The 23,132-nt window shown below is 42.7% G+C and overlaps 1 protein-coding gene across 3 annotated transcripts in view; it reads left to right on the top strand.

Moving 5' to 3' along the window:
• Window positions 1-23,132, top strand: part of PLCL1 (phospholipase C like 1 (inactive)) — a 346,959-nt gene that overhangs the window by 256,718 nt on the left and 67,109 nt on the right. For all 3 annotated transcript variants that reach the window (XM_090045169.1, XM_090045171.1, XM_090045170.1), the window contains exon 2: window positions 16,546-19,017. In XM_090045169.1, the coding sequence (XP_089901295.1) occupies window positions 16,546-19,017 (2,472 nt within the window). The remainder of the gene's footprint in view (window positions 1-16,545; window positions 19,018-23,132) is intronic.

Raw genomic sequence — 23,132 nt, 5'->3', positions numbered from 1 at the left:
GTTATAGCAGCATTTTTCAAAGATTTACATACAACTGCTTCCCATCTCCTTTTTTATTCTTTATATTATGGTTCTAAGCAGCAGACACAAGTTTATATGCAACTGTAACATAGCATGTTGTCCTAAGCAAGGACAGAAACCCAGAAGTGGAAATTGTGAGTGAGTTGGATTGTATTGAAAGCACAAAACATGTAACAGGTGATTAAACAGTTTATTTAGGGGAAATACTGCAAAAGTAAACTTTATAAGGCCTTCCCATTTGGCCAGGCATTTGGGCAGGTTTGTTTAGTGGGTTTCTGTTTTTATCCTTCCTCCTGTTTTATAAAGCTATTCTGTTCTCTTATTATAAGCTATTAGCTTCTTTGGGAAGGATAGCAAATAAATAAATGAATCCATCTTCTCTTATTGGAAAGAATTAGTATAGATTCTATCAACAGTGTGTGATGGAATAGGAAAACTTACAGTCTCAGTCATGACAGTTGCTTCAGGCAAAAAAAAACAAACCACACAAAACAAAAAAAACAACACAACCAAAACAAAAACATCACAACACCACACACCCAATCATGTCATGGCTTCCAGCTTCAACCTGGACTTGGCAATATTTGGTTCTCAGATAACTGATGTAGGGAATCTGTGTCTTTCAATGGAGATGCTACATGTGCTGCTCTGAAGACACTGCATCACCCAGCTGTAAAAGCTCCTACATTTCCAGGACACTTCCCCAACTTGATAAAAACAAGTTATGACTTTTTTTATGCCTATGGCTGTCAGATATGCTAGAAGTTTTATTTTTTTCTGATGGAAGTCTGGGACCTTTAAGCACCAAGCTTGAGGCCAGATTTCACTTCTCACATGCATTATAGACGGATTGAAGCATCTACAACTTGTTGCAAAAATATTTATTTTTTTCTCTTTATTCTCCACTTAAAATTGAATTAGTAATTTATGGCTCTTCAGTTTCCAGTAACATCTTAATTGTAGGAACACTTTTGTTAAATTTGATTAGTTTTTGATATTTCATTGATAAATTTAAGGACCAGAAATGATATGACTCATCATAAAAAAGACAAATGAGTAAATTAGTTATTAAAAAGGACTTTAAAAATAATATGATTAAGACATTAGGGTTTGGGTGGTTTATTGAATTTTATACTATACTCATGGGGGATTGTGGTAAGAGTCTGAATGAAATTAAACTATTTGTATTGTTTGAGGACCAACTGGAAATAATGGTATCATGATGTCAAAGCACAGGACAAACAATCATATTTAATAGTTTAATCTGAAAATGTTAGGATACTTAATATAAATTCAAAAGAGACCATTATGATTTAGTCTTACCTCATATATTTAGCATACTCTGTTGGGTTTCCTTGATTGATTTCCAGTTTGAACTCAAGTATATCTTTTAGAAAAACATATAGTTCTGATTTAAAGATTTCCAGCAATAGAGAATGCACCACAGTTCTTCACTAAATTGTGTGATTAAGTACCATCACTGCTGAAAAAAGAAAAGAAAAGAAAAAGTGACTTGCATTTCAGCTTTAACATGTCTTGTTTTAAACTTCAACCATTGGATCTTGTTATATCTTTGTCTGAAGAGCCATCTGTTACATTTCTGTTCTTTAGATAGGTTTTAGTAGACTGTGATTGGTCACCCACTTGACTCTCTTTTAGGGCTTGTTTATATAGGCATGCTTTGGAAAATTATGATGAATGAACTGTTAATGTGGATTAATTTTACTTTGGATGCTATTCCACTTAATCTACTTTTAAATTCATACTGTTAGTTAATTTGGATTAACTTTCTCAAATATCTTTATGTAGAGTGGATAGGCAATTTCTTAATTAAAATACTATGCAGTAAGAGTCAAATATTTTACAGAAGTCTCTGTATATTAATCAACCATATTTGTAATCTCATTAAAAAGCAGCTAGTTTGGCAAGTTCTGTCTCCTATAAATGCATGTTGGTTGCCATTACCAATCTTATTTTAGTAATGGCTGTATTGGCCATCCCATTATTTGTCTGATATCTATGTTAGGCTGACAAAGCCATAATTGCCAGGTATAACAGGTTGCCCTCCCCAGCGCCATCTTCCCTGTTAAACTGCGGTTTACGTGGGGTGCCCTTGGACTCTGTTTTGGAACTATTATGTCCTGCCCTCTGACCGCCTGCCACGTCTTGATGGAAATCATTGTTGTTGTTCTTATGAGCGGGAGACTGCCTATTATATTTTGTATGTTGGGGTCTTTTGCCCACCCGGGTCTGACCCCTGTTTTCTCTAGCTAGGCCTCCTCAACCAGAACCCACCAAACAGGGTTTAACTCTGAGACTGTAGTCTTCTCCAGTCTGGGGCATCTCATTGCCCCCTCTCTGGGGCTGGGATCTCCATGTTGCCATGGGTCCCATATGAGGCCTCTTCCAACCCCTAATAGCCTCACCCAAACCTCTGGTATTAAACAGCAAACAAAACACAAGCCCCTGGGCTATAACATAAATTCTCTTGCTCTGCTAAAACATTATTCCAGCCATACCAAGGGTGTTCCATCTGTCACCAGTATTAGGCTGCTTGTATAGTCAGGCCTCTCCCCTTTGCTTGCTCACGCAGAGCTCCTTTCCCCTTGGCTGCCAGCAGGGAACTGCCCACTTGGCCTCAGCCCTGGGGTTTAAATGGGAGCCAGGCCCTGCCCCTTCTGGTCAGCTGACCACTAGCAGGTGTGGGTCACTGGCTGCCTCCGGTTGCCATGGTAACCCACAGCTGGGCGCCTTCCTCACTGCTCCAAAAGTAGCAGGCACCTTGGTGCCCTGCTACACCAGGCTAACCCTTTTAAATACAAGGTTTGTTTGCACGCCCTTCTAGACATTCCCCAGCTTCTTAAGACCTGTATGAAAATCAGTATTTATGATCCATGAGTTTCTTAGTCAGCTCTTTTAAAACTCTTATTTGGCCCATCTAATTTAAAACTGTCTAGCTGATCTGGAAGGAGTACCATCAAGAACAGTGTACTGATCTAGTCAGGATGGGAATATTCCAGACCGGGCATGTAGTGATTGTTGCTGATACTTTCTATTGTATGGAGTTTTCAGGAGAACTTGACCTAAGGAGGAAGCGTACACTGATGGTTTCCTGTAGCACTTAATGCCTACACTGCCTGAGCATAGCAGTTGTGTGAAAAATTGTTTTTGATTTTTGTGGCTTTTTAACATCCTCCTGAATTACTGTTGGAATGGAATGATGCCATATGATGATGATGGCACAAATAAGTCAAATGGCTCTGTAGTATCACAAGACCAAGACTAATCACAAGCTGTGAAGCTGGATAAACACTTGGACAGTTAGCCTATGTTCATTTCCATATTATTGTGGCTACCCTGCTAGTGGTTCCTGAGCTAGCTGCTTTAACAGTTGGTTTGGATATGTCGCTGTGGGCTGGAATGACACCAGAGTAGGCATACCCTCCACATTAATGTAGCAAACTACTTTCAAATCTCATTACAAACAATGATGGTAGGACATTTCTCAGTTCCTTCATCTTAGGACACCACCATGATATGCCCTTGTCTTCACTGTGCATACTTTTTGGATCTCTGGTTAGCATTGGAAAAAACAATAAAGTTGTACAGCACAGTTTTATTGAAATGTGCTGTTATTCAAGTGCTAATTTTTTTTCTTCCCAAAGTAGCCTTTATTACAGAGGTTCCAGTTATTTTGTTACCCTTTAAGTGAACAAGCAGCAATACCTTACATTTAGAGCCAGACTTTATTCCTTTTTGAGTCCCAAACTCATGGCACGCTGTGCCATCAGGATTACTCTGAAACCTTGATATCTTTGAGTTTTTCATCTCCTATATCTTGGATCATTGTTTTGTCTGTTGAAAATCCTGGCTGTTGAGCTTTAAATACCCTCTGCTTTTGCTCTCTGCCTGTATACAAAGCAAATAGATATTCATTAAATAAAAGGGCTACATATTTCAAAACATGTACCGTTTATCATGCCTAGAAAAACCCAGCTGTTCATTCAGATTAGATTTGTGAACTTGGTTACATTAATAAAATAAATTTATGTTCCTTGCCATGCTAGAATGCAAATCTCTCAGAAGAATTAAGGGCACCAAGCTTTAGGGAATATTCCCTTATCCAGATTCATGAATACCATTCAGATTAGGTTCCTCCTTCAACAGATGTTACATTGCATTCTAGTAGCAGTGGTCAAAACAACTTCTTACTAGATTGCCTGTTCAGGAGATCCTGTTTCAGATACAGATCTTGCTTCTGTGATCCAGGCCTTCATTGGCTGTAGTCTGGACCACTGTGTTGTTCTCTACCTGAAGTGTACTTAGATCTTGAATTGAATCAAACTCCAGCTACTACAAAACCCAGTATATTATTCAGTGCTCCAGTGCATATCATCTCAGCCCTATGAGCTATCCTCGCTTCCTGCTTTTTTCCAAATAGAATTTAAGGTGTTAATTTTGGAGTATAAGGCTTTAAAAGTCTTGGGTTTTGACAGGGATTAGGTCTTCACTGAAGGAAAAAGGATCTGAAGGGGTGGGGAGGTTGTGTGGCTGTTTTGGGGTTAGTTGCTAATTAATATCTTCTTGATTTATGCTGGGGTGTTTAGTACTTTGAATTATGGTCCCTTTTCTTTTTTGTATCGATCAGAATAAAGACCTAGTTATGACAGAAAGAACATCCTTAGTGTAGAGCTTTTCAGGCCAGTTGCAGGGCCTTCCATTACTGCTTCTCCATGGACACTTGCAGAATACAAATGATCCTGTCTTTCTCTACTTCACAATTTGTTTGAGCACCTAGATTCATTTGGTCCATTTCTTGTACTCTAGTCATTAAGGGGATATCCTGAAAGCTGGCTCTCAAAGACTTTTTAGCATTATATGCTAAAAGCAGACAGAGTACTTAGGTATAATATAGGATTTAAGTGGGGCATTAAGAGGTAATTGGAGGCCTGTTTTTTGCTAGGAGGGAATTGATGCAATAGGAGACTTTCTACTGTGTGAAGTTTTCAGGAGAACCTGACCTAAGGAGGAAGGGTACCCTGATGGTTCCCTGTAGCACTTAATGCCTATACTGCCTGGGCATAACAGCTGTGTGAGCAGCAGGGATTTGAGGAAGATAATTGCTTTGGACTGAATAGGTTGCAGAAAGACTGCTGAATCCATCCCTCTGTAACTCCTGTGCTCCAAAATCCCTACAAATTTGCTGTACCACAGCTTGCCATTGGTTGGGTTTGGCAAATTCTGTTTCATCTGAGCTCTCTGTCCCAGCCAATTCACTTGGCCTGTGTGAGTAACAAGTGAATTTTGCCTTCTTCCCTCCAAACTAAAGGCCTATAATTTTAATTAAATGTGATTCCTAGGAACTCTGTTACTAGACACGAAATAGGCTCGATTCTTTAGTGTAAGCAAGCGAGAAATTGTGCAAAGTCCTCTCCATCACATGGGTCTTTTGCTGCAAATGTATAAGGGTAGGTTTTGAGAGTCTGCTCATGTAGGGAAGTTTGTCTCCTCAGTAGATCACTATCGGATGATTCATTATCCAAGTTATGTAGATTGGTTAGACTATACCACCTTTACACATACTGGGTACATCTACACATATGCTTAACTGCTCAGTAGACTAATTTGCTGTGGTGTAAAGTGTCACAGTCTACATGTGTGATGCTATTAGACCACAGCAAACTAATTTTTACCACTGTAAGATATTATTGTCAGGGACAGTACTATCTTATGGCAGTGAATATAACTGCACCTAAATGTACGTTTAAACGCTGACCTGGGTGCATGTTGTGCCTGGTTAGCCCAGGCAGCAGAGGGTCCAGAACCCGCCTGCTGCCTAACCAAAGGGGTCTGCACACTGGGGCACTCTCATGCCCCTTCCAGCTCTGATGCCACCTCCTGGAGCCTGGGGCTGACCCCCTGTGCCCTCTGCCAGCCTGTAGCTGCTCCTCCCCAGCTCAAACTGCTGCAATCCCAGGCTCAGTGTCTGCGCATGCACCCCAGACGGCAGCAGTTAGAGCATCTGCATGTGCTATTAAGATGCCATGAGCATCTGTGTGTAGCATTTAAGGTGCCATGTGCAAACATGCTGTCTTAACAACATGTGTAGGTGCACCCGCTAAACAGTAACTTGTCCAGCAAAGATCCCTGCGAGGATCTATGAGATTTGGTTGCAGAATGAAGTGTTATTCCACATAAATAAGAGTGGCAGAATTAGGCCCTAGGTGATATGATTTTTACAAGCATCAAATGAATGGGTACTCATTTGTTCATCTGTGAATCTCCTTGACTCCTGTTTTCCAGATATGATTGTAGTATTGAGTCTAAATGAGTAGCTTTACTATTGCAGCACCCAGGAGAATAAAGCAGTTTGCATTATTTAAATCCTATTTCCAGGAAATGTTTTTTTCTTTGCTGTCATTTATCCTGAAGTATTTCTAATCATGCAATGTAAAACTGAGGAAGTTTGAAAAGATTAGCAATAAAAACAATATTCCTTTAGTAGATGAGCTTGCTTCAAAAATTTTTCTCAAGAATTTTTCTCCTGTCTTTTCTGTCCACCCTGAAATCCAGTACTCTGATATTCAAAGAGCTTTTGAGTGCTGCTGAGGAAGAGGCAAGCAGAGAAGTCATTATAATCTTGCCTTCCATTGAACTTCTCCAAAGGAGGACTATTCAGTGTTTCAGAATTGTTAAGCCATTGTCTTCATTTTGCCTGATTTTTTTTTTTTTTTTTTTTTTTTGTCCCCTCAGGGTGGCCATTCAGAAAAACGACACTTTTCTCTCCTTTTGATGAGTGGCTCAGTGCAAAGCTATTATTACAGCTCCTGGTGACACTCCTTCCTCTCCGTCTCTTTCTTTCTCTTGCATCTGTCTGTTCTCTGGGTCTCCTGAGAAGGGCACTGTAAATGCTGATCTTATTACAATTCTAGATAATACTCCTTGTACTCCTTTTCTCTTCTATATGCTAAGATCTCCTTGTAATTGCTTTCTCATGAATAGAAAATATGGCAGGGAATCTGTGTGTAGAACTGTATGAACAATTATGTTAGCTAATTTATGGGAAGCGGGCACCCAGGTACTTCTAAAACTTCACTGATGCCCATCTGCTTCGTTGGTCACCTAAGTAAGTTAGAGATAGATTTCCAAAGGCATTTCATAGTTATCTGCCTTCCTGATGCTCTTCTTCATTTGCTTATCAAGGCATCAAGGTTAACAAGACATGAAGTTATCTGGTAAACTATTCTGAACAAGAGTGTTTTTGAATTTTCAAGAACTAATATGTTGGATTTTGGATCAAATCCCACCATTTTTATTCAGTCTGTTCTCAGGAAAGTCTGAAATAAGCAGGAGTCTTGCCTCTATATACTACAGTACAGTACAGTAATGAGGGCTATATTTGGTCTTTCACATTAAGTTCTCTTTTCATAAGCTGATGGATTCTCTAGACAGTCCTTCAGAGCATACCTTACAGACAATCAAAGTAGGTAGGAACATAGGTCTAAAAGAGGTCCCTCAAGCCATTGAATTCTATCCCCTGTATTTGAAAGTAACCCTTTATCGAGGCACTTCTTCACAGCTGGGTCAGATAGGGTGACCTTTGGCATAGGTACAGAGCAAGGGTTAAATTTATAGTGAAGTACCTTAACTTTTGTGCTACAATCTAGGGTTGTACGAAACTTCGGTCCCTGATTCAGTTCGGCGGAGATTCGGCTCAATTCGGCCGAATCTCCTAATTTGAATCGAATTGGAGCACCCATTAATCTTACCAAATTGAATTGGAACTCTCTGAATTGATTCGGAGAGATTTCGGTAATTCGGACATAGACATGGCTTTAAATGTTTTTTCTACATACCTCAAGGTAGCAGGTGGCTAGTGAATGCTGGCGCACATGGAGCATCCCATAGGAGTGTGGGGGGCTCCCCAGTGCGCTTGGCAGCAGACCCAGAAGTGGACCTGATTGGTGAGCTGGGGAAACATGGGGGGGGCCCTGCGCGCTCCCTGGTCCACTTCTGGGTTCACCATTGAACATGTGGAGGCCTCCCCCACTACTCCCGTGGGATGCTCCTTCCCCCACATCATCACAGCATTCACAAGCCATGCTGGTACCTTGAGGTATGTAGTAAAAACATTTAAAGTTGTGTCTATGTCCGAATTGTGATTTTCTGAATCAGCATTGAATCTTCAGATTCGGATTCAGCTGAACCAAATCAGGGACAGTGATCTGAATCAACTGATTGAATCACTGTCCCTGATTCAGGCTGAATCTGAATCCGAATCAAATAGGGCCGGCTTCACACACCCCTACTACAATGCCACTCAGTTAGCATAGTAGTTAACTCATATAAGACCCTGCAACAATATTTGACAACTTTGGTAAAAGATTACAGGAAGTTTGGCCCACTGATTCATTTTAGTAACTGAGACTATAGTGAAAACTGAAAAAGTGTAAGAAATAATCCACACTGGGAGGTTTTCTGAAAATTATGGTTTGGGTTCAGGGTATAAAACTACAGGTTCCATTTTTAAATTCCAAAAATTATATACTAGCAACTAATTGTGGCCTGTTTTGACATTAGTTATTTATATTTTAAGGGATAACCTGGCTTTAGTACTGTTGTTTTTTTCAGTCTTCTTGATCCCACAGCCAGCCTCCCCTCTACAGCTTCCCCGCTCTCACTCAGACAACCTCCCTTGTGGTCCTCTTGCCAGGCAGGCTTTAGAACAGTGGTTCTCAACTGGGCTGCCACAAGACCCTTCGAGTCATACTGTGGCACAAGTGCCACTGTGGCCAAGTGGGACTGCCCAGAATGCCTTCTGAAAAGCCAGATTGGGAAGTAGCTGCAGATGGAGCACTTGTTCTTCACACAGCCCTTCTCAGTCTGCCTCACATGCTCCTCATGGAAACAGAGGGATAGCAGGCACATGGGACTGTCCTGCACCCCTCTGTTTCCAGGATGAACTTGTGAGCTTGGACGAGGAAGGGCTGTGGCAAGAGGGCTTGCTCCAGCTGCAACCCCTTGCACTGCCTGGCCAAAGGAGCCAGGCTCAACTGAAGCACTACTTTGTGTCTTCTGGCTGGAGGAGCCAGGTGCAGAGACCCACCTTCCTTGCCTCCTGCCTCCTCCAGGGTCACAGGGGAGTTTTGCCCAGGGCATGAAACACATTAGCTATACCTCTACTTCTTCCTGCTTTAGGTTTATCAGATAACCCTAATATAGACAGGAGCATGCAGGGTTGAGAACCACCGAGGTAAACTGAGGCAGCATAACAGTTATTTTCAACCAGGGAATGTGGTTTCAATGTGACACTGCCTAGTGTTATGCGGGTGTTTGTGGGTGGCTGGTCCACTGCCCATATCTGCCTTTGAACCCCTTGTTTGGGGCGTCTGTAGCTCTCTAGTTAAAAGCCACTGGTCTAGTGGACAAGAGTTGCCTCAGGATAGGGGACTTCACGGCAAAACCTGGGAGTTGACTGCCTTGAGGTAACTGTGTACAAATGAGCAGCTGTCCTGAGAAGAAACTACGTGTCTCCCATGGTGCAACTGCCTTGGAGTGAGACCAGGGTCAAGTTTCCTGGTTTAGGACAAGGGGATGCATCAGGTCATTTGAGCTTCTCTTTTCTTGGAACAACTGGAGTTTTCCCATGATATCCCATTATGATGTGCATGACCTGAGAGAAATCAGTGCATTTGCTGACCGCTCTCTTAACTGCGTTTACTAAGTTGAGCTTTCTGCATTTAGCAATAACTTTCTGATCTCTTCACAGAGGTCCTACAGCTTTCACAGGGCTTCAGCCGTGTCCTGTGTAGTGTGGTGAATTTGCTCTTTTGTATTTCTTTAAGGGAATCCTCCCTTTAAAGAAAGGTCTTTAAGGGAACTTCTATTATTGTTGACATTTTAGATAAATTTTGTGCTCTCTAACAGCATGAACTTGAGAGTCTCGTGTAGGTTTACTGTGTGGTTATTGTTAGTGCTCTAAGTTCTTGACTTGAAACTTGATAATTTGTGTTCTGTTAGTTTGGTTGGTGGGGCTGGGGGAAACTTGGCTTTGTTTGTTTTGAACCCCATGCAATTGTTTCAATTAGCTTTTTGATTTAAACAGCAAAAATATAGCTTGGTCAGAGATTAGGTTGGTGGGGTGGAGTTTCCCATAGCTGTTGATGACAGTGTTTACATATTCTGTAGTTCTTAGAAGGAAGACCCACCCATTCAGTAAGAAAATCTTGACAATTTTGGGAGCTTGCTGATCTCTGAAATATGAAACATTTTCCTGTAGAGCTAATTAGTAAGGCTTTAATTTTGTGAACACAGGTGAGCTTAACTTCAGTTGAATTCAGTGAGGCTATTCACATGACTTTTTTGGAGTCATGACAGAGCAGGAAAGGCATTTTGCTATGACTCCAGAAGTGAGTTTGAGCCCTGCTCTTGACTCATGCCAAAAGCTGGTTCCAGTTGACCCAGCTGTAAATGGTTGCTTGGTTTCTTGGGCTGAGAAATCAAAGGAGGCTGAATGTGACACCAGCCCCATCACTCCTTGTAGTAGGTGTCTTTTGTGGCCAGAATACTCCCTGGCTCCTGGCTACAGAAACTGGTGAACATTAACAACACTAGTCCAGTGGGATTTTAGGCTCTGGTGTACCTTTGACCTTGATTCATGTGCTTAAAGTTAAACATATGTTGAAGTGCTTGCACTTAAGCCCTTAGGATATTATTGTTTACTTGGTAGTATACAGGCCTGGGAAGCACTCTAAATCCCAGCTCTGATAAACAAATCATCTAATTCACGTCCCTCAGTTTTTCTACAAAAAACATTGATAGTGTTCACAGGGGTGCTACAGAGCTGAAACAATGAACTGTATTTCTTGTGAAAACCTGCCATGACATGGGGATGGATTCAGTTACTTAACAGAACTTCCTCACCTCTTAAAAACTGCTCTTTTTTCAGACCTGCTCTGAACTTCAAGTCAGGGATGTAGCTCAGCCTCTACTCCTTTACTTAAGGGATGGAGTACCTGGGAAGGTTGCCACTTCTGGGCTGGTATTATGAATTTGTAATGATTGAGCCCTTCTTGCTAGTAGCTGCTGTTCTTACTGAGGCCCCCTCTACGTGTTACAGGTATTGTGCAATTAATTGCATAATCGTGAAGTTACCTTAAAACCAGCAGAATAGCTATCACACCATAAAAAGCTCTATCCAGCTATGAAGTTAGACCTCAAAAATGTGTACTAATTTGAAAAACTCAGGGTGGGGGGATCATGACTGGCAAAGTATCCTGGCCTCAGGAGTGTGTAAAACCTCTTGGTCTGAGGGAGTCAGAGCTGCCACAATCCTCCAGGCCTTTGGGTTTCATGTACCAGCATACCTATAGGTTGGGGGATGACCTCCTCAGCAGCTCAGCAGCTGAAAAAGATCCTGGAGTCATAGATGACTCCAAGATGAACATGAACTGGCAGTGTAACGAGGCTGTCAACAAGGCCATCACATCGCACTTTGTATATTAGCAGGTGCATGATCAACAAATCAAGGGAGGTGATGCTCCCCCTCTATGCAGCATTGGTCAGGTCACAGTTGGAGTACTGTGTCCAGTTTTGGGTGCTGCACTTCAAGAGGGACATGCAGAATCTGGAGAGTGTTCAGAGGAGTGCCACTCACATCATTAGTGGCTTCCATGAAAGACCCTGCAGGGGAGGTTGAGAGATCTGGATCTCTTCAGCTTTCACAAGAGACGTCTGAGGGGAGACCTTGAAGCTGCCTATAAGTTTATCAATGGAGGACTGCAGGGAATTGGTGATGCACTGTTTACCAGAGTGCCCCAGGGAGTAACTAGGAATAATGGGTGCAAACTAGTGTAGAGTAGATTTAGGTTAGACATTAGGAAGAAATGTTTTACAGTAAGGGTGGCCAGAATCTGGAATGGGCTTCCAAGAGAGGTGGTACTATCACCTAACTTGGATGTCTTCAAGAGGAGGCTAGATAGGCACCTGACTGGGTCATCTGACCTCTGTCCTCTTTCCTGCCAGGGGCAGGGGGTTAGACATGATGCTCCATTGTGGTCCCTTCTGACTCTACAATCTGTGAATCTACCCCTGAGTCTTAGAGACTGTGGCTGGTGTTGTCTCCTAGTACTGGGGGTGCATGAGACATCCTCCATGGGTTGGAGCCCCTAACCTGAGGGGGATCCCAGTTGTGGGAGCTTGCTTCTTGCCAGTGCAGGGAGAGCCTGGGATCAGGCTGCCGTGCACCCTGAGTGCAGGACACCCTGAGCACAGCGCAGCCCGGCCCAGACCCCTCTAGGAAGACCCTGGCGCAGCCCCTGGCCACAGCCCACAGTGGCAGCCTGCCCTAGCCCCATGTGTAGATCTGGGGGCACATGCCCCCCATGTTCTCCTGGGGTGTGTGCAGGGGTGGGAACTTCCTCGCTCCGTGCCCCCCAGTTGAGCCACTTGTGGCTCTGTCCTGACCCCCACCCCACCCCACCCCAACTGAGCAGTACCTGCCCCAGCCCCATTCTCTCCCTCACTGTGGGGGCCTCGATCTGCACCCCCTTTCCCCCACAACAGACTTACCAGCCAGATGCTGGTCTCTAAGCTGCTGGGCTGTGCTGCTGGCCCCATGCATGCTGTGGCTGTGCACATGCAAAAGGTGTTTATTGGTCACATTGTCAGCTGCATCAGCCAAAAAAAGCTGATTTCTGATGTTTTCAATTTTCCCTGTATCGGTGCCGATCCAATATGGGACTGATGTATTGATGCATCTCTGTAATTAATATTACTAATAGGTTGATATTCAGGATTGTTTGTACATGGTACGCTAACCACTGATCTGCTGGATCAGATCTTTGGACACTCAAATCCTTTTTTTTCTGCCAGTAGCCAATACTGTGAAGGAAGGTATAGTTCCCTATCCCTTCTAAAGTGCATATCAGATTTACTGTGCTTTGCCATACATGAGGGAGATAACAAGCCAACCTGAACCCAGTAGCAGAGATCTGTTTATACTTAGAGGAGAGAGATTTGATTCTTCCCAGTTTCAAGATATGCTTACAGCAAGAAAAATGGAGGCTTTAAAACCTTGAGGGATTTGGGGTGGTTTTGGTTTATAATGGGAGAACATTTGAAGGCAATATGTGCCTGGGGCTAAGAAAACATATTCTTTTAAGAAGCTGTGCACTGCTGCGTACAGAAACCTGATGCTGCTGTTATGGTTGAAACGGTAAAACTGGAATGATCATTGACCTATGTGAAAACGGGTCAACTTTGACTCAGTGAGCTCTCTGTAGAACAATAGCTGACAGTGGTGCAAAGAAATGACTCTTCAGGAGTTCTTTGTTACACCAAGAGGCACAGAGCTTCTACAGAAAATTTGTTTAAGATAAGCAGTTTCTGCACTCCATTCATTTCGCTGCATGCAGCCAGAATGGTCAGGTTTTCTGTGGAGAGAGTGGGGCAGGCCTTTGGGGATGAATTTTGTCTCCGAATTAGGGTTGAGGATTTGCCCTCCAGGCTGTGGCCTCTCTGTGCCTTTGGTCTGTGTTGTGCTGTCAGAGAACCTGTAGTAGCTCCTGGAACCTGCTCCTCATGGCTGTCTCCACACTAGTTTATGGAGACCTGATAGAGACACCCTTTTGCAGCCACTGATGGATGGACAGATCTTTCTATACAGCTGCTCCACTTCATAGCCCATCACATTGTTTAAGGAGGACAGTGGGCCTTGTGCACATGAGGGTGAAACTTAAATTTACCTGGAGCTGGGAACTGAAGAATGAAATGACTGTCAGGGAGAAATCTAGCGCAATGTTTAAAATGAAGCCGGGGGCAAGCTTAAATCCTCCAGGCCAATGTGAGGATGGTTGTCAGGAGGGTGACACTGTTTATCATGATTTCATGAGGGTTTCTGATTAAGCAGTTTTTTCTTTCTTTTTGTTCTTTCTTTGCGATAATGAACTAAGCATTATTGGTTCAAATACCTTGGCATGACTCAAAGTCTTATGTCAGTTATTGTTTTGTAAATCTGTTTTACCTTGCTTGGCGTCTTGGATGAAGTTCCACTGATTCTTGCTGGTTTAAAGTGTATCGGCACATTGTGCTTTCTAATCCTGTGTGTGTTGTGGTTTAAGAAAAGATTTGTTTCTGTGTGGAACACACTGGAGAGTTTTCAGATAATCTGCAGTATAAATACCTTTGGCAGAAGAAAGCAGGGTTGCTAGTGTTCATGTAAAATCTTGGCAGCTTTTTAGTTTGTTAGGCAGTTGTGAGCATTCCTATTTTGGAGTGAAAAGTCACCTAGAATATGAAGTATGGGTAGTAGAGAAACTGAAGCATAGAAGTAATTTTAGTTTCATGTCTTCTGTTATAAGGATAAAATATAAAAATTGGATTAATTAAAAATAAAAAGTAAGATTCTAATGATATTGGCTTTAGTTCCTGGGTTCATTTGAGCTAAGCTCAGTATAGGACTTCCAGTGAGAGAAAGATGAAGTTAAGCCCCCTGGTATTGGCCAGTGTCTGTGAGAAATAGGATGGATAGTTTCTAGGTGTAATTTAGGAAGCTACAGTATAGCTCTGTGTTAAACCATTTCCTAATGGCTGAGCGAGTGAGACTCGGCTGCCCTGTACCAACAGAATCCTTAACTCCCTCGTTAGAGACGTGGTCCGGGGCCAGAGGCGAGGCCATATTCTGACGTGTCATTCTGAGGAGATGGGTTGTTTCTGTCTTTGTCTTATGTTTCTTTTAAATGTTTTTATTCATCTGGCTAAAAAAAAAATCTAATTTTTCAAGAGAATCTTTGGGCTGGAAGCAGGCTGATCTGTTAGTAAATGTTGTTTTGTTCTAAATAAGTAAATTATAGAATAAGAAAAAGGATGGGTCACTCAAGTGTCCTTCACTTAATATATTCAAGCACTGGGTGAGTAGGGTAAATTCAATTGTTTTGAGAAAGGGAGGTAGATAGACATATGTTTCTAGAAGAAAGTCTGTCCTTTAATTTAGATTTAATAAAGTTATAGTTGAAATAATTTAAGGGCACATTTTTTAAGCATGAAACACTTGCAAAGCTTGCATAAATATGTTTTTGATCATTATGAATGAAAACTTTCTAGTAAATCTGCATTACAAACAAATTTGGCAACTTTAATTTTGAAACTGTTCCAAGAATCTGATATGATGGTGACCCAATGAAGAACACTTGGGGCAGTTTATAAACTCAGTCTTGGATCAGTTTACACTTATAAATTGCATAGTTTTCTCTTCACAGTATTATACTGTAGTTCAGAGTGATTAATTGTTAATCCCAATTAAGATAATCGTATCAGTTGCAATAACATCCATGTCATATTCATTTTACACAATTAATCCTGTGGATTAGACTTGAATTGATTGAACAGATCAGCAGATATGAAAAAGTCTTCTGTAGAGATAGCACACTAGTGTTGCACAATTATTATGTTGCTTACATGACACTCACTAAAACCCAGCAGTTGCTTTCAAATATGAAAGCAGAGAAACTTAATGAAAATGACAATTTCCTCTAAAATTTCCTCATAGAATGAAATAATTTATTTGTGGAACATTTTGAATGTGTGAAAATCTATTCTTTTTTTAAAAGTAAAAGATTCTAAATACACTTCCTTCACCAAATAATAGAACATTGTTTTTGCAACTCTCATATATAATTTGAATATTTTGTACACAGGAAGAATTCATTATACATCTTGGATGCTCATTGTTAATTTTCCAGCTTCACTCTGCAGCCAGAGGACAGGAGTAAAAAATGAGGGTCGTATGGGCAAGCAGAAGGGAAGAAAATCAAGATAGTAATATAATATGAAATGTTTGGCAGTTTTCCCAGCTAGAAAGAGTTTTGTGTGCAATAAATGTTGACATTTCAATCAAAATTATCACACATTTTGGCAGAGGAGTACAAGAGAGTTAGAAAGTCACGTCACAACCTAAAACCATGGTTGATATTTCTGTAAAATAAACTCATAACATTGGGGATAGATTTTGAAGGGTTTGGCTCCTGCTCTTTGCTTTCTTGAGGCTACAGTAGTGCTTAAAAGGTGGGGTGGGGTTGAGAAGACAGTCAAAAAGAGGGTAAGGCCATCCTTCCCACAAACACTTAGGCTTTCTTATCTACTCAAAGAACACCTTGCTGTATTTCATGCTCACACCTGTACCCTGAGGCTGCTGCAGGCTTTTTCTAGACTTCCTGGACCCTTATAGCAACCCCTCTGCTTAATTATATAGTTCTCAAGCTCTTGCCTGCTCAGCACAACCCTCCCAAGTTCAGCTTCTCTCACACTGCGTCAGAAGTGTCCATGAAATCACTTGCCATTGTCACCAGTGAGAAATGTTATTTGTTCATAAAACTCTACAGCTTTGTTGCAATCAACTAAGGCCCTATATCATTATAGTTTCTAGCTTAGTAGAGAGGTTAGTTATGGGAAGAAATAACATATTGAGTTTTGACATTCAATTTATATATATTAAATGGCTAAAAAATACTTTATTTTATTTCATAGGATCCTTCAAACCAAAAATGTGGAAGAAAGAAAACTGTGTCCTTCAGCAGCATGCCATCCGAGAAGAAGATAAGCAGTGCTAGTGACTGTATCAGCTTTATGCAGGCTGGATGTGAACTGAAGAAAGTTCGTCCAAATTCCCGGATTTATAATCGTTTTTTCACTTTAGACCCTGACTTGCAAGCTCTTCGGTGGGAACCTTCCAAGAAAGATCTTGACAAAGCTAAGCTTGATATCTCTGCTATAAAAGAGATCAGACCAGGGAAAAACACTGAAACATTCAGGAACAATGGACTTGCGGACCAGATTTCTGAGGACTGTGCTCTCTCTCTAATTCATGGGGAGAACTATGAATCTCTAGACCTGGTTGCCAATTCAGCTGATGTGGCCAATATTTGGGTGTCAGGTTTGCGTTACTTGGTTTCACGTAGCAAGCAACCTCTAGATTTGATGGAAAGCAGCCATAATACTCCTCGGTTTGTGTGGCTAAAAACGGTATTTGATGCTGCAGATGTAGACGGCAATGGTATAATGTTGGAAGATACATCTGTAGAGTTAATAAAACAGCTTAATCCTACTCTAAAGGAATCAAAGATTAGGTTAAAATTTAAGGAAATCCAGAGGAGTAAAGAAAAACTCACAACTCGAGTAACTAAAGAGGAATTCTGTGAAGCATTCAGTGAACTTTGCACAAGACCTGAGGTGTATTTCTTACTAGTGCAGATATCAAAAAACAAGGAATATTTAGATGCCAATGACCTCATGCTGTTTTTAGAAGCTGAGCAAGGAGTGACACATATCACAGAAGAAATGTGTCTAGATATTATCCGCAGATATGAGCTTTCTCAGGAAGGACGGTTGAAAGGATTTCTTGCTATTGATGGATTTACTCAGTATTTGTTATCCCCAGAATGTGACATTTTTGACCCTGAACACAAAAAAGTTGTCCAAGACATGACCCAGCCTTTATCGCATTACTATATCAATGCATCTCACAATACATATCTAATAGAAGACCAGCTCAGAGGACCTGCTGATATTAATGGTTATGTTAGGGCTTTAAAGATGAGCTGTAGGAGTATTGAACTTGATGTTTGTGATGGTCCAGATAATGAGCCCATCATCTGTAATCGTAATAACATGACATCACCACTTGCCTTTCGAAGTGTTATTGAAGTAATAAACAAATTAGCTTTCATTTCTTCCGAATACCCTCTCATTCTCTGCTTGGGTAATCACTGTTCAGTACAACAACAGAAGGTAATGGTTCAACACATGAAGAGGATATTTGGAAACAAATTGTACACAGAAGCACCTTCACCATCAGAAACCTACCTCCCATCACCAGAGAAACTGAAAATGAAGATCATTGTGAAAGGGAAGAAGCTTCCCCCTGACGAGGATATATTAGAAGGAGAAGTAACTGATGAAGATGAAGAGGCTGAAATATCTCGAAGGATGTCTGAAGACTACAGTAGTGCACCAAGGCTGATCTGGCTCTGCAGGGAACTCTCTGATTTGGTATCTTTGTGCAAATCTGTCCGGTACAAAGATTTTGAGACATCTATGAAAAGTCAAAATTATTGGGAAATCTGTTCTTTTAGCGAGGCAGAAGCCAACAGAGTTGCAAATGAGTATCCAGAAGACTTTGTTAATTACAACAAAAAGCTTTTATCAAGGGTATATCCAAGTGCTATGAGGATAGATTCCAGTAACTTAAATCCTCAAGATTTTTGGAATTGTGGTTGCCAGATTGTGGCAATGAACTACCAGACACCAGGACCCATGATGGATCTACATACTGGCTGGTTTCTCCAGAATGGAGGATGTGGATATGTCCTTAGACCTTCTGTTATGCGTGATGAAGTGTCTTATTTCAGCGCGAATACAAAGGGCATTCTTCCAGGGGTTTCTCCTCAAGTTCTACATGTGAAAATTATCAGTGGACAGAACTTTCCAAAACCCAAGGGAGCTTGTGCAAAAGGGGATGTCATAGACCCATATGTTTGCATAGAAATACATGGAATTCCGGCAGACTGTACTGAACAAAGAACTAAAACTGTTCAGCAAAACAGTGATAATCCTATTTTTGATGAAAGTTTTGAGTTCCAAATAAATCTGCCAGAACTTGCTATGATCCGTTTTGTTGTTTTGGATGATGACTATATTGGTGATGAGTTTATAGGTCAGTATACTATACCACTTGAATGTTTACAGCCAGGATATCGGCATATACCCCTGCGCTCTTTTGTTGGAGATATCATGGAGCATGTTACACTTTTTGTTCACATTGCAATAACTAATCGAAGTGGAGGAGGAAAGGCACAAAAGCGTAGCTTGTCCGTGAGAATAGGAAAGAAAGCAAGAGAGTATATCATGCTGAGGAACACAGGCTTTAAGACTATTGATGACATCTTTAAACTAGCAGTACATCCATTACGAGAAGCAACTGACATGAGGGAAAATATGCAGGTAAGAGAAGTTTACTTCAGAATTGCTTTGTTCTGAACACTTGCAGGATTGTGATCTTAGTGTAATGCTTTTAAAGTAAATGGATATGCTTCTGTATCTTACCTGCCTAATTAACACAGAATCTAACTCTTGGGCTAGGGACAGAAGTTAAACATAAACCACTTTTAAGTGATCAGGAACTGGTTTAAACCTGTAACAGTCTTCCTGGACTTTCAGAAGGCCTTTGACACTGTCTCTCCCCCTGTTCTCATTAAGAAACTGCGGGACTGTGGTGTCAACACCCACACAGTCAATTGGGTTGCCAACTGGCTGGAGGGCCACACCCAGAGAGTGGTGGTGGACGGGTCATTTTCAGCCTGGAGGGATGTGGGCAGTAGGGATCCGCAGGGCTCCGTCCTCAGGCCCGCACTGTACAATATCTTCATCAGCGACTTGGACAAGGGGGTAAAAAAGCACCCTGTTCAAATTTGATGATGACACTAAGATGTGGGGGGATGTGGGCACTCTAGAAGGGAGCAATAGGCTACAGTCGGACCTAGACAGGTTACAGGGGTGGGCGGATGAGAACAGGATGGGATTCAACACTGACAAGTGCAAAGTGATGCACCTGGGGAGGAAAAACCGGCACCATACCTAGAGGTTGGGAAACTCCCTTCTTGTCAGTACAGAGGCAGAAAAGGATCTTGTAGTCATCATTGACTCCAAGATGAACATGGGCTGGCAGTGTGGGGAAGCAGTCAGGAAGGCCAACTGTACCTTGTCATGCATCCACAGATGCATCTCAGGCAGGTCCAAGGAGGTGATCCTCCCCCTCTATGTGGCACTGGTCAAGCCGCAGCTGGAGTGCTGCGTTCAGTTCTGGGCGCCGCACTTCAAGAGGGATGTGGACAACATGGAGAGGGTCCAGAGGCAGGCCACTCGTATGATCAGGGGGCAGCAGGGCAGGCCTTATGAGGAGAAGCTATGGGACCTGAACCTGTTCAGCCTCCAGAAGAGAAGGCTGAGGGGGAATCTAGTGGCCTGTTACAAACTAGTCAGGGGGGGATCAGCAGGCACTGGGGAAGTCCCTGTTCCCCCAAGCACTGCCAGGAGTGACCAGGAATAATGGTCACAAGCTGGTAGAGGGTAGATTTAGGCTAGATATCAGGAGGCGCTACTTCACTGTCAGGGCGGCTAGGGTCTGGAACCAACTTCCAAGAGAAGTGATGCTGGCCCCTACCCTGGGGGACTTTAAGAGGAGGTTAGATGAACACCTTGCTGGGATCGTTTGACCCTAGTAAGCTTTCCTGCCATGGCAGGGGATCGGACTAGATGATCTGCTCAGGTCCCTTCTGACCCTAGAAACTATGAAATGATGAAACTATGAACTAGAAGTTCAGTGCACATAAACCAGTTTCAGAATGGCCAGATGTTTAAGATAAACCTGGTTGAATGTAGTATCAGACTTAACTGATTTGGGTCAAACTGGTTTATGGAACTTCTGTCCCAAACCCCTTCCTGGTTTAAGCTCAATCGCAGTCCCCTAGCATCCCAGCATGCTTTTCAGCCCTGGGTGAGGCTGTTTGTTTCAAAGAGCAGGGCTGGTCCCAACCCTCTCCTCTTTAGCTGGAGCTCCAGCTGGCTGAGATGGAGGTGGAGACTGCAGACACAGCAGCATCTGCTTGCTGTTCAGGCAGGGATCCCTTCCTTCCTCCTCTCTCACAGCATGGACCCCAGTGCCATGGACCCCATCCGGCATCTGTTCATGGTCACACCACCCCCATTTTAGCTAATGCTGAGTGGTGTCTATGTGTGTGTGTCTCCAATTTTACTGGAACGAAGGCAGACAGAACAGTATCTGCTTAGGGCTTTTTGCAGCTAATCAGCAGGTCAGTTGGTAATGTCTCTCCATTCTTCCTTAAAAATGTTTTGTAAAAAGCTGTTTAAGAAGGGCTTGAACTTTGTTTTCTTGATGGGTTGATAAACTTTTTGTTTTGATAAGCTCCTTGCTGGCTTGCTGTCAGTGTTTAATGGGGGACAGAGAGAGGTGTGAGAAATGACCTGGTTTGCAATTAATGTTGTTCCTGTCATTTTGCTGCAGACAAGATGAAGAAGTAAGGAGAGGGAGATTGAAAAGCTCTGTATCATCAACAGTTGCATTCAGTTGATACAAGCAGTCCTCCTTCCACCCCCCGCTCTTTTGCCTCAGAGTGCTAGTTACAAGGGGGGAGGGGGTGGGATCTGGCCACACTCCTGCCCCTTGATCAGTGAGCAAGGGGGAATGCCTGGTGAGGACTGCTTCCCCCTCCCCCTCCAGGCACACCCAGGCTGGGGACTGTGCAGGCTGGGGTGGGGGTTTAAACTCCTCCATAATTATAATGTCCTGCTGGGGCCTGGGCATGCCCCCCTCTCCATCAGCTCAGCACTGTAAAATGGAGCGAGGGCTCACTCTAACATTCCTCAGTTTCTAGCCTGAGCCCCTGCAGACATGTACCTATATGTCCTGAATCAAAAGTGAATGTCTATCCACTTTAGGGTTACCATATTTCCAGATCTAAAAAAGAGGACACCTGTCACTGGGAGGTAGGGGGGAGGGAGAAATATGGTGGTGGGGGGGCAGTGACATGCCCATTGCCCTTCCTCTGCCCATTCTGTTGTCTCTCACTGACAAGCCACATGCCTCCCTCCTCCAGCAGCTCTGCTGCTGCCCCTCACTCTGGACCCATTGACCCTAGCCCTGCTGGTACCCCTCACTCCAAAACAGTAGTACCCTGCTCTGCACCCCTTGTTGATGCCCCTCACTCCCGACCCGCAGACTCCCTGCAGCCCTGCCAGTGCACTGCACACCCAACCCACAGTCATCCGTCCTATCCCCTGTGCCCCTCAGTCTCGACCCACAGCCCCCTGCCCCCTGGGCCTGCCGATGTCCCTCGCTCCCTACCCACCACCCCTAGCCCCCAGCCCTGTCAGTGTCCCACATTCTCGATCTGCAGACCCCTGCCCCCCCCCACTGCCCAAGCACCTCCTGCATTGTGCATATGCCCTTCCCCTTCTCTCTCTCTCCCATTTGCTGAAGCCTGCATGGGGAGCACGTGACCCAACAGCCAATCACCTTGCCTGCTGCTCCCAGCCCCAAGCAGCCTGGCCAGGAGAGCAGAAAACCTGGACATTTCCTCTTATTTTAAAAACCTGCCCAGATGCAGTACAGGAGGCCAAAAAAGAGGACACATCTGGGAAAGCCCAGATATATGATGACCCTAATCCATTTGCAAATTAATACAATCTCTGCAGGTTAGTCTAACCTGCAAAGTTGGAATCAATTCAGGCTTGGTTTTTTGAATGTCTGGCCCTAGCCTTAGTATTTAAAAGATAAAGGATCTAGCAGCTCAAGCTTTATGTTTACAGAAGCTAATTAATCTATAAATGTTAGGCTCAGATCTATTTTTTTTTCAAGTATATAGAAACAGTCTAGTTTCTTTAGCTAATTGGGAGATTACATTTAAGGACTAGAGGGAGATTACAACCAGCCACCCTCCTTTTATTTGGAGAACATCAAATAATCTTTATTTTGCTAGTTAGTAAAAAGATTTTATTAATATGCCCAGTGTTTGTGAAGAAACACCTTAGTGGGTTATGTCATTAATGTCTTATCTACACCAGATATAGCCTCTAAGCAAAGTATGGTCTTATCTAGAACTCCTTGCCCCCTCACATGCATGTTTCAGACCTTTACAGGTACACCAGATACTATTTGGAATTAAGTTTGCTTTCAGCTAAATATTGGTTTAGTTTGAACTGGTTTACTGCTAGTGGACAATGCTAGCAAGTGTTACATTAAAACAGTTTAGATACTTTTCCTGGTACTGCATTCATAATGTTTTGGGGTGGGGTGAGGTGGGGTTTTGCTTTTTTTGTTTGGTTGAAAATTCTCAGAATTTGCTGCTGTTTGACATGTTAGGAACTGGTAGGGTAAGTACCCAGCATACATAACAATGGAACAAACTTTGATTAGTGCTGTATATATTGGGGTGAACTGCACTGGTTCAGTACAGGAGCCACCCTGGTTGATTGCACTCTGTGCTTTGGTTGATATAGTTTCACTTGTACAGTTGGGAACCATTTGGTTAATTCTTGTG

This window comes from Crocodylus siamensis, chromosome 4 (genome assembly GCF_052110815.1).
Source record: "Crocodylus siamensis isolate JL-2025a chromosome 4, ASM5211081v1, whole genome shotgun sequence".
Classification (NCBI taxonomy): Eukaryota; Metazoa; Chordata; order Crocodylia; family Crocodylidae; genus Crocodylus; species Crocodylus siamensis.
This window is presented reverse-complemented; position numbering and strand designations above follow the sequence as displayed.